Source organism: Hemicordylus capensis, chromosome 3 (assembly GCF_027244095.1).
Source record: "Hemicordylus capensis ecotype Gifberg chromosome 3, rHemCap1.1.pri, whole genome shotgun sequence".
Classification (NCBI taxonomy): Eukaryota; Metazoa; Chordata; class Lepidosauria; order Squamata; family Cordylidae; genus Hemicordylus; species Hemicordylus capensis.
In genome coordinates, this window is record NC_069659.1 from 269,756,652 (window position 1) to 269,769,479 (window position 12,828).

Genomic DNA, 12,828 nt, shown 5'->3' on the forward strand with positions numbered 1-12,828 from the left:
GTCCTGTTAAAGGTTTGGTTTCTTCATGACTAAATCATGTGCATTCAGGTATGTATTGCTGTATCAAATGTGCCAAGCATTGTTCAGGAACTAATTCCAGCAGAGTGAGTCTTTATCTTGTACTGAAGGAAGAGAAGAGTCAAGACTGTTGACACTGATATGTGCTTATGCTCCAGGGCCTTGTTGAAGGCCACTGGGAAGACTCTTCCATTGGATTCAAAGATTAACAGCTGATTAACAATGAAGGATCTTGTCTTCAGCACTTAAGGGATTGGGAAAGAATGCCCCCTGTTCAAATAGGTATGTGTCATTGTGACACAAAAGATAACTTAGCAAGACCAGTGCTTGCTTTGAAAAATTGTTGCAGAAGCACAGTGGCTGCAGTTTTGAAGGCATCTGTCTTGCATAGCATTTCAGAAGAATCTGAACTTCTTTATCATCAGTAGTCTTCAGTAGAATGTAATCATATCCAGCCAGTAAACCTTCTGTACTTTCCTTCTGTGATACTAGAAGTCACATTGGTACTTTTGGGAAAGCAGATATCAGGTGACATTGAATAATACCATTCTCTTGTTGGCTTAGCAAGTTTATCTCAAAGCATACATATAATCTTGGAGGAACAGAGTGTCTTAGGGCATAGAAAAGATGCATAAGCTCAAAAGCTCATAGGCTGAATGTGATGCCATTGAGCTATAGACCTTCCAGTGGTAACTTCCCATACTCTTGGTTTGGTACTTTAGCACCTAATTGGAATTGTTGCCCCATCTGAAGTATGTGAACATTTTTGTTATAACACGGAGATAATCGCCACATTAAGATTATCTTTTAAACTATTTATTAGGGATGTGCAAGAATAGATTTGTTTCTATTTGATTTATGCCCGAATCAAATCATCCCTGATTTGTTTTGTGTCAGAATCTGCCCCCTCCCCCACCCCAATAATCCCAGATTCTATTTGGATTTGATTTGATTTGGACCAGTTATAAAGGCCCTAGGGGCACCAAAGTCGGGTGGTGGGTAGGTTCCCATGTCTGCTGCCTACCACCCGAATTTCAGGGCAGTGGGGCACTTGGATGATTTTTAATGGTGTTTTTTAAAACTGATTTTTTATATTTCCACCCTAGGAAATAATGGGGATTCGAAGTTGCCCTGTGCTAACCCTAACATGGATCCCCAGCTTTATTTTTCAAGAAATTTTCAAGAAAACTCACAGCTAATCTTCATTAACTCAATGTAAGCCAACTCTTAAAACAATCAGTGATTATTTTAATTAAGGTTGGTTATGGTAAAAGAGAAAGATAGTGGCTTACATACAGTCAAAGAGCAGGCATGCACACCCATTCTGTACCTCCCAAAAGTACACCTATGCTGCTGAAAAGCTTACAGACTCTCTGTTGATACAAGGAATTGCATCATGACTGCAGCAATGAGCCTCCTATTATCGCCAATGGGAGGCTTGCCATTACAACGATGACGTAAAACTTAATAGTGACGGAGCCTCTCCGAGCTTTTTAGCAGTGTGGAAACAATCCAAGAGCCAGGCATGTACAGAACTCTTGGATCAGTGGGATGCTGTTCTGTATTTAAGCCAGTGCAATTTACTTTTTAAAATCTTGATTTTCTAAACATTCTGCTAGAAATATGGAATAACTTTGCAACAAGCCCTTTTCCCTCCAGTAAGTTGAATCCTGCATTGTGCTCTGCAGGTGAGAGTTTTAAGATTCTAAAGGCCAAAGTAATTGTCCCCTGACCTCACCCAATTCCTGTGTATGACAGTTGGGGTCCCCGAGTTTTATATTAATTATAGTTATACAGTAGCTTTTTGCCAGTGCAGATGAGGCTACACATAAGAATCTCTTTATAAGTGCAGGTTTTTTCCATCCATTTAGAGACACGCCATATCTTAATGGAATAGTTGTTACAAAATAACCCAAAGGCCGTTAATGCATCTAAATGAGAGTTATTGTAGAGCTCATCATTAATAAAGCCAATTGATATCTCTGAATCAATAGCATGCAATTTCATAATAGGAGCAAATCTTCTGTACAAAGAGGTCATGGCTGTCTGGAATTAAAACACTTTTTCTCTCCTGTTAGGAAAAAGTGATAACAGCATTTGACCTTTTTGTATGCAAATGTTCACAGCTAAGGTAAACAGAATGTTGGCCAAGTACTTGCACAGGAACCCATAATGAGAAGGGCATCCTAAGTAAACAATACAAATATAGGCACTGCACTTTAAAAGTGTGTTTTATGTACATATTAGATTGTATATGCAACCGTTGTTACTTACAGGAAGATTGAGGAAAAGGATGGGCAAGGCAATGAAATTTTCCTCTTCTATTTCCTGCCCCACCCTCATATTTCTCTAAGTACTGTCATCTTTGTAGTCCTACATGACAGATATCTGCTATTAAAATAAAATGAGTATAGCAATTCCCATTCTCTCCTCTTCCCCAAGACAATTTAACAGGAACATGTGATTTTGCAGTTAGTATAGTGAACATTCTGAACATCTCCAAAAATAATTTTAAAATAACTTTATTTAAAATACTTTTAAATAAAAGAATTAACTTCCCCTCCAACCTGTGTATGTCATTGAAGGTCAGAGTTGGGATATGGAGAAACCATCTGAAACACTCTCTGAACCTCTTCCAATTTCAGTTTCTCCTTGGACAAACCCTAAAACATCTTTTGAATTTCACTTGGGAGAAATTTCTGTTCCAATCTGGTTTAGATTATCGCTAATAGACAAAGTGAGCTTTGGAGCCCACTCCTTTTTCACCCAGGAGAGGAGGAGAAAGAAAGCTTCTGCTTTTATTTTTGACTAAACCACAATTTACGAATAACCATGTTACATTAAGCACATGATTAGCACCAGTGTGCTTGGTTTTTTTTATTAACTAAGTAGCAGTCAAACTGGGGCCTATGCTATTCAGGATTGTGGAGGAGGTAAGGATTAAAGTTGCCTCCAGGTAATTAGAATAAATGATTGTTCTTCAAGTTTGTATGTACTGCGATTTAGTCAAAAGTAAAAGAGAAGCTTCCACTCAGAGAAGTTCACTCTCTGAACCTCTTCCAATTTCAGTTTCTCCTTGGACAAACCCTAAAACATCTTTTGAATATCACTTTGGAGAAAGTTCTGTTCCAATCTGGTTTAGATTATCACTAATAGACAGTGAGGCGGTTCCCATGATCAGTGGGAGCTGCCTGGGGCGGGTTAGCGGGGAGAACAGGCTTAGCCCTCTCTCCCTGCACACGAGCAGGCTGTCTGCTCCGGGTGGCCGAAGTGGCCACCCACACCTCCGGCACTGTTATGCAGCTGGCGGGGGCTGGGAGGATCGGGGGCCATGTGGCCCCCGTAAGCTCCAGCATGCCCTGCACAAGCACGCAGGACATGCTGGAGAGACCTCCAAGCTGGGGGGCTGCTTTTAAGCCTCCCAGTCGGGAGTCTACTCATGAATTGCTGCGGCGTGGAGCCGCAGCGTGGCAACACACAATTCAAAAAACCGGGTTTGCGGAGCGCTCGCTCCGCAAACCTGGTTTTAGGGCAGGGGTAATTTAGCAGGTTACCCGCTGAAGAACCACCAGGCTCGCAGCCGAGCTCGGTGGTTCTCACGATGGGAGAAAATCGGGCTAGCCTCCGCTAGCCCAATTTTCTCCATCATGTGAATAGCCTCAAAGTGAGCTTTGGAGCCCACTCCTTTTTCACCCAGGAGAGGAGGAGAATGAAAGCTTCTGCTTTTATTTTTAAATAAACCACAATTTATGTATAACCATGTTACATTAAGCACATGATTAGCGCCAATGTGCTTGTTTTTTATTATCTAAGTAGCAATCATGTGTCAATTACACCCATCCACCCAAATGTATGGTCACTATTTAGTTTTTGGATGTTTTGGTGTATAATAACTTTCCCTCAATGAATCCCTATAAGGATTCATTACGCACCTTCATTTCTTCTATTCATTTTGACTGTCTTTGGACAGTGGCAACTGTCAACTGCCATGTGCCAACTACACCCCCCTCCCACCCACAAGGCAGTGGGGTACTACTCAGTTTATGTTCTAGGAATTGTTTCAAGTGTTTAGACTCTTTGGTGTCTAATAATCTCTCCTCATAATGAATTCCTATGAGGATTCATTACACACCAAAGAATCTAAACACCTCAAAAATTCCTAAAACATAAACTGACTACCCAGTAGCTTTTGGGTTGGGGTGTAGTTGGCACATGGGATGCCACTAATTCCCCACTCCCACCCGCAAAGCAGTGGCATCAAAATGAACAAAAGAAATGAAGGTGTTTAATGAAGACACCAAAGAATCTAAACACTTCAAAAATTCCTTTAAAAAAATAAAAATAAACTGAGTATCCCAGTGTGTGGGTGTTGGGGGGTGGGGGTGGTATTTGTATCAACAGAGAGTTTCCAAGCTTTTCAGCAGCATAGGTGTGCTTTGGGGAGACACAGAATGGGTGTGCATGCCTGCTCTTTGTATGTAAGCCACTATTTTTCTCTTTCACCATAACCAACCTTAATTAAAATAATCACTGAATGTTTTAAGAAGTGGGCTTACATGGAGTTAATGAAGATTAGCTGTGAGTTTTCTTGAAATTTTCTTGCAAATTATATTTTCTTGCAAATTATATTTGCATATAATTTGCATTATTGCTGCCACCACCAACACACACACACACACACACACACACACACACCCTATTACTATATAAATTTTCCTGATGCCTTAAATAGATTATCTGGTTTGGCATGTTATTTGACCCATGTACGCAGCAAAAATACACTTACACCATATTAATTTCCCACACTATTTCAAAGGTTTTTGAAGTAGCCAAGTAGTTGAACTTAAATACTAGATGGGGTGGCAGGGGAGGAATCAATGAAGATACTCCATGTGCTTTAACTGTTATGCTGAAACACATTCAAAGCTTTATGTGGAATTTTTTTTAATTGGATTTTTTAAAAATAAAAATCCGTAACACATACCCTCTCATACACTTCCTAGGGATAATTAACTGGAAAATGTTCAGGACATTTTAGGAACATTAAGGAAAACATGATATGCTTCTCCTTTGTTTTGAGCAGTGTGGGTGAAATGCAGCACACTGCAGAGGAGGTTGGGTACAGAGAAAAACAAAGAGCAAGGCAGTGAAAATGATGTCCAAAGATGAAGCATCCAAGCCTTGCTTGTGTGTATATGTTTTTCCTTAATTTGGTTCTCCAGACATCTTTGGCTATTCTTTTTAAATTTAATATTAACCAGTTTCACCTATCCTTTTAAAGAAAAGAAAGCAGTTTCACAAACAAAAAGTAACAGTAATGCAGAAGGATATTAACATTACAGGGGATATCTATCAAGACAATCAGAAAAAAATAAAAACATAATTAATGTTCTGTTATTCCTATTTCAGAGAGAAAGAACATCCTTCCAAAACGTAAAATGTCTCCTAGAGCCATGAAAGGTATCCGGATGTTTTCTCTGTGATGTAAAGGGATACCAACAACAGTTAACAAAACAGTCTTGAGGTGGAAGCCCTGCAACGAATTTGAAGTTGTTGGGTCTCCTAAAGCTATTTTTAAATATGCCAAAAGTAATGTAAAAAAATGTGCCAGAGGTGGTGTGTGCAGTTTTATGCATCTTAAATAAGTTAATGTTAATGCATGAAGGCACATCATTTGGGGACAAGTATTTATATGCAGAACATAAATTACTTGACACATAAGTTCTATTCAGATGTAAGTGCAGCATTGCTTACAGTTCCAGCTGTGAAAGTGGGAAAGAAGCCCCGCCCCACTACTGTCACTTACCCCCTTCTTCTGGGTGCTCATGGTTATGGCGCCATTTGTGTGAAGGAAGAAGTGCCACAACTGTGATAGCCGGAGCTTCTGTCAGTGGCAGCTTCAAGTGATCCAGGAAGAATCATGGAAGAATCAGTCATTATGATTACGGCACTTTCCCCTTCACACAAATGGCTCAGTAACTGTGAGTGTCTGGCAGGAGGTGGTGAGTGGCAGTGGTGGGACTTCCTCCCTACTTTCGCAGCTGACACTGAGCATCACACTCAGTTCCATCTGAATTACATCTATTGTGGCAAGGCAGTAGAGAGAACCAAAAATAAATAATGAGCCGGGTCTCACGATCAGTGAGACCCGATTTGTGAAGCTAAGCGGGGAGAGCGGGTTAAGCCCGCTCTCCTCGCAGACGATCAGGGTGGGAGCCCTGGGCAGCTGGATCAGCCGCCCATACGATTGCCAGCTCCATGACGGAGCCGGCGGGGGATGGGGAGTTTGGGGGCCTCATGGCCCCCAGAAGCTCCAGTATGCCCTGCATGAGTGCGCAGAGCATACTGGAGAGACGCCTGGAGCCAAGAGGCAGCTTTTTCCTCTGGGGGTCTACTCATGAGTAGCCATGGTGCGGCTACTCATGATTGGGAAGCCCGGGTTAGCAGAGCGCTCACTCCGCTAACCCAGGCTTAGGGGAGGGCTACAAAAGCTGGTGACCCGCTTTGACTCAACCGGGCTCAGCTGTGAGCCCGGTGAGTCTCACAATCGTTGAAAAGTGGGCTAAGCACCCTAAGCACCCATCAGCCTGCTTTCCACTGATCGTCAGAATAGCTCCAATGTCTACTGGAATCTCTTATATCAAGCAAATAAGAAATAATGAGATCTCCACCATGTTATACACAAGTCATATAATGTATGTAACAGATTAGTTTAGTATTGTTTTAGCAATAGCAATAGCACTTACATTTATATACCGCTCTATAGCCGGAGCTCTCTAAGCGGTTTACAATGATTTTAGCATATTGCCCCCAACATTCTGGGTACTGTTTTGTCATCAAAGTATAGTTTTATCATCACCCTCCTCAGTGCCCATATTTATAAGTATACTTTTGCTTCAATGGATTCCTTCAGCTAACTAGTTTTGATCCTACTACATTAGGGTTATTCTTGCTGTGGTCTAGTTTCAATATGGACCCCAGTCTGAGGAACTGTGAACATACAATAGAAGGCAGTGCACCTGCTTCTTATGGGTGGGGGAACGCGCCCTACCTCTCTAAGGTATGATTGGTACAATGCACATTATCATCATTGTTCACCTATTAGGTAGAAGCAAAAATGGCCTGCAACATAGATGCTTTGTAGTTTTTACAAAGAAAAGGATAACATTTTCTAAAATGTTTTTTAAAATAAGGGTCTGTCTAGCACTCCTTTTTCTCTTCCCCTCACCATCTCTAAACAGGTAATTAGTGATATAACTGCACTCAGCACTGATCACTTCTTAATAGATCCAGAAATACAACCTGTTCAAAATGATGGGTGGGTTTTTCTTATACATAAAAACCAGATATCTGATTTTGCTTTTTGTTTAATGGCATGCTATTAAGTTACATAAGGGATAGTAATAATCTATCAGCCAGCCAGTTGTAGCTATAATTTTAGCGGGTAAATAAACAGCATGAGACCAAAATAAGAAATAATGGAGCATTTTAGTTCTAATACTGTAACTTTAAAATGCATTGCTTTTTTGCTGCACTGTAGATCAATTTCTCAGTAATTTCTAAATAACTACTTTTCCGTGCATAAACAATAGGTCCTTTCTCCTTTACAATAGGCAATACCTGTTTTATGTCTGGCATATTGATTTTTTAAAAATTCTTCTCCTTCTGATTTGCTTAGGATTAGGATATGTCCTAATCTTGTATCTCTTGGCTGTTAACTTTTTTCCTTTTTTCCTTTTTTTTTTTTTTGTGGGTATTTTACAGTTTTTGAAAAAACCAGAACCTTAAAATTTATGAATTGTAATCAATACACATGAAAACTTCACAACAAAAACATGGACATCACATACTATATGGCAATTCTTAAATCAATTCAACTAAATAAAGGAACACAATATACAAATCTTAAGCAAAATATATAAGTGTTATAAAACAAACAGCCTCCAGTTGAAGCCACTTAGAGATTTAGGTGGGATTTTATTACAGGAAAGTTCATATATTGAAGTACCATCCTTTGAATGGAAAACACAGATTAATTTAGAGTTACAGTATAACAGATGGCCAAGTTAGTCTGAACTCTATCCAGTTCTGGTTATCCAAATACATTGGCTGACATGATCTGCAGCTTTCCTGTGTCAGAAGGACTGAAAACTTCTTTGTGCAGTAGATCAGGTGCAGAGATAGAGGGGAGAATTTTTGTGTCTTTCCCCTCCCTCCAAAGCCCTTTCTACTTCAACAAATCTGTTCCTGAAGACTGTTCTACCTGCAGGAACCGATTTATACAAATGGGAAAGGCTTTTGGAGGGTGGGGAGAGACACACAAATTGCTGTCTCCTCCCCCTCTGCACCCAGTCTGCCATGCAAAGAAGCCTTTAGCGTAGGGACACAGAAGGTTCTTTGTGAACATGCAGCCCTCTTTCTGTCACTTGAGGGCTGCAGATTATGTCAGCCACTGTCTCTTTCCATACAATCTCATGTCCACATTACCATGCAGACATCTAATTAGCTAGTTATTTGGGGTATTCCCCAGATTTCTTGCATAAATGAAACTGCTGACTCTCTAATTTCCTTCACTGAATATTTGTACAGTTTGATAACAGAATGAATGGAATTATTTTTTTAAACTTAAAAGCTTTATGGAGTTTTAGTTAAAAAAGGGGGGGGGATAGGCATATTTCCCCCCATTCTGTTTTGTTCTTCAAGGGGCCAGGATCTGCCCAGCATTTTACTCCATCTGTCTTTCAATTGTATATGGAGAATTTCTAGTTAATTTCAGAACTGGTGCACCTACTACCATTTGTTCATGTAATTTTATCTCTGTTTATGGAAATGAGTGAATGTGCATATTGAAAGCACACCTTTTTTCATTTTCTTTTTTTCCTTTTTTTTTACTGTGTGAAGGTGCAGTTGAGTAGCACACTTGCACAGGCCCAGATGGGCCACCCTGAGCAGACTGCTGCTCATGTGTGGGGAGAGCGGGCTAAGCTCGCTTTCCCCACTAACCCCCTAGAGGCTCTTCTCACTAATTGTGAGAAGAGCCTCATGAACAGTTTGAAGCACCATGAGGGCTTGTGCTTGTCCCTGTACACAAGAAGGGAGATCACCCTGATCGGCCGGATCGGCTGCCCAGACGATTACCAGCTCTGTCATAGAGCTGGTTGGGGCCGCAGGGATTGGCCCCCAGAAGTCCCATAATGCCATGCACAGCATTCTGGGGAGCTCCCCGACTCTGGGAGGCTTGTTGTAGCCTTTCAGTCGGGTCTCTTTATGAGTCGCCACACCATAGAGCTGTACCATGGTGACTCATGATCACAAAAACAGGGTTAGCAGAATGCTCGCTCCGCTAATCTCATTGGGGGGGGGCATTTTAGAGGGCTCCCGTGGTGGCACACAACCAGCCAAAACAGAATTGGACTCCCTTAGCACGGTTTTGGCTGGTCGTGGGAATAGCCTCTTAGTCTCCTTTGGGGTAAAGCTAGTGGATGGCTACGTAGGGAGGGTATAGGCCATTCATCCACTGCTCTCATCAACCTAATGAAAGTTGCGTTGGCCAAGCTGGGGCATTGACTAGACAGAGGAGCTAGCAACATTTCAGTATGCATCTGGTCACCTGGGCTTTAAGAAGACAGTATAACCTGTTTTTCATATATTGAGAGCAAATACATTCATGTGACTTTAACAGCCACATTTGCAATTTGTATGGTCCTATTTGGCAGATGTTTATTGAACAAAATAAGCTGAAAAGACAAAGTCAGCTCCTACTTCAGAATGCTAGCCCCGATGAACAGCTTTTGAAAGCTCTGGATGAAAATGTGAAGCTGAACCAAATGCTGGAGGAAGAGAGATTGCAACATCAACAAAAGGTAAGAATTATACTCTCAACAGGGGGCATGTTGCTATTTATTTATTTATTTATTTGGACACAATATGTTGTCTTGAGCCGAAGATTATTTGTGTTGTAAATTGTTACGTTAAAAAGACACTGATTTCCCACGTTGGGAATCTCTATTCCCAACAGTACAGACTGTAACAAATGAATTGTAGTCCTTCACAGATTACATAGGAAACTCCTTATGTCGGGTTAGACCATTGGCCCATCTAACTCTGTACTGTCTACACTGACTGGCAGTGACTCCAGATGGGTATTTCCCAGTGCTGCCTAGAGATGCCAGGGATTGAAACAGAGACTTTCTGCATGTGAAGCAAATTCCTTCACTGTGCAATGGTTCTTCCAGAAACAATCCTAAACGTGGAAATCCACGCCCCCCGCCATCCGCCTCTGGCATATCGGTCTAGTTGGTAGCAGTATTTGAACTTGCATGCTTTCCCACCAAGCCTGCCTAACTTACCACTTATCAAGCCACCAGCTACATATGGAGACCCACCATGATCTTAATAAACATTCTGGCCGACATCCAGCACAGCTTAACGCAGTTGATTTTCATTGTAATTGCATGTTTGTCAATGGCAGGTTGAGGACTTGGAGGAACAGCTAGCTAATGAAGTCTTGCATAAAGAGATTAAATCCCTTAAACAACACCTGGAATTGCTAGAAGAAGATAAAAAAGAATTAGAAGAAAAGTGTCAAAGTGCTGAAGAAAAAGTTAAAAACCTAAAGCATTCAGGTAAAATGTGAAATACAACAGAGATTTTATGTCTGTTCATTAATACTACAGATGCAGACTTAATGGGATTAAATGTGATTTCATTGAAATTAGCTAAGACCATCCATTGCATAATGATTATTTGGATCTTGCAGCATAGAATATTGGATAACTGGCGTCTTCAAGCCATATTGGCAACTTAATGAGATTTTTTAGACAGTCTGTATGTAGTATTGCAGTTTGCATTGTTATTATTTCTCAGCTATATGTGAAGACCATTCACTGTTTTAGATATCTAGATTAACGGAACACAATATTTCAGAAAATGTTTTGATATACAAAGAAATTATTCGGTCTTACACAGTGTGTTGGGAGGCAACAGCTCCAACACATGTGGAGGGTCCCCCCCACCCCACCTTGTGTTATATGCCTTTATGTGACTGACATTTTAAAAAGCAAATGCTGTGTTGACAGCTATGCAGAAGGAATTAGCGTTGCAACTCCCATGGGTGTTAATGGCTAAAATCCATGGGAGCTGTGTGGCTAATTCCCTGCACATCAGGCTAAACATTTACCCCTCACTATCTGACTGTAGAAACTGTCTGACTTGCTGGCTATTATTTGTCCAGTCTGTAGGCTAAAGCAAGACATCAGGAACACTGACAAAATCACTTTAGAGTACATACAGTATAGATCAACTACTGTAATTTAGTTGTTACCAAAGACTTATTTGCCAGAATGGTGCCTGACCAGCTTACAGCATCGTACCTATTAAATGCTAAAAACTGTAATTTACTACTCTTTATCTAAGATTGCCATTTCTTAATAAATTCAAAATACAGTTACCAGCAGGGGAAGTACTGTTTAACTATCCTAAAGCAGCTGGATTATGTGGATGGAAAATGTCAAAAGAAAAACATACTAATGCCTTTATGCAAGGTCCTAAAACTGTTTTACAGTGTTGGGTGTTAAATTAATCACAGGCTTGTAAAGTGACTGGAAAACCTATGGAAATTACCAAGGTGACTCACTCAGAAACTGCTATAGGATGTGAAATGAGTTACCTGAACAAATGTATTGACTACATTTCAACTTGATGGCCTCCTTTACCAGCTGGGACGCTCAGCTAAAACCTGACTGCTAAACATAGTAGTTGTTTGTTATATCAAAAAGTGATATGGAAGAATTGACGAAGGATTTGTCAGGGATTTTGATATGATGTGTCCACTGAGGCAGAGTCTTAGGAAATACTGCATTTACTTGAATCCAAGACTAGGTTTCCCCCCAGGTTCTTTGATGTTAGAAATTGGAGGTTCATCTTAAATTCAGAGTGCTATTGCTTTTGGGTAAATACAGGTATAACCTGTATTTAAGCTTCATTTTGTAAGGGGGTCGTCTTACATTCAGAGTCACCTTCTATTTGGGTCAATAAGGTCAGAATAAAGGTAATCTTTATACAATGCCAATAATCTATGCAAAGCCACCATCTTCTTTTGAAGAGCTAAAGCTGCTGCTTCTACTTGGTGTCACAGTGGTCTAAGTACAGGTTTTTAGACAATGTTTTAAATTGCCTCTGTTCAGCAAGATAGACTAGCTCAAAAGCATAGAACTGTGTAGCAGTAAGAACTGATATGATGAAGCCATGAACCATAAGAAGAACAACTGTGCTTCTGTCAATAGTTTTCTATTTAACTTCAATCATATGATGCTTTGAAAAAGTATCTATTTTATTTGGGACAAATAAAAAGCCCTCCACAGATATTCTGTAACCATATGCATAGTTCCAACTGTCACAGAAAGCCCCCGCACCCCCATCCCAAGTTGCAGCATTTATCTCTTAAGATAAACATTGTCCTTGTGGACAGCCAGGAAGTGAGCTTTCAAATCATCTCAGTATGTGGGTGGGGTTCCTGATAGCATTTGTGATTGTGTACTAATCAGGGCTATTACGACTTGTCTAATAGCCTCTCAATCATGCATTGTAAACTCAGAAGGCAAAGGCAAAGATTGTGGATGACATCCTGACTAATGAAGCAGGGTTGTGGCAAGAGACTTCTTTATTTCCACAGCATGTGTGGGGAACAGAGGAGCAATTTTTGCTGATAGCCTCTGGAAGTGCTCTGTGACTTCCAAAGATATGTCCATTAGGATCACACAGTCCTCAGGGACATATATTTTGAGAGCACAGACCACTTCTTGAGGCAGG

General features: G+C 40.6%; 1 protein-coding gene across 7 annotated transcripts in view; it reads left to right on the plus strand.

Annotated features, from left to right (window-relative positions):
• Positions 1-12,828, plus strand: part of SHTN1 (shootin 1) — a 163,389-nt gene that overhangs the window by 103,514 nt on the left and 47,047 nt on the right. For all 7 annotated transcript variants that reach the window (XR_008318771.1, XR_008318770.1, XM_053305439.1 and 4 more), the window contains 2 exons: positions 9,735-9,881; positions 10,490-10,643. Coding sequence is in view for 5 of the 7 variants with exons in the window: in XM_053305439.1 (XP_053161414.1) it covers positions 9,735-9,881; positions 10,490-10,643 (301 nt within the window). In the remaining 2 variants the exon portion in view is untranslated. The remainder of the gene's footprint in view (positions 1-9,734; positions 9,882-10,489; positions 10,644-12,828) is intronic.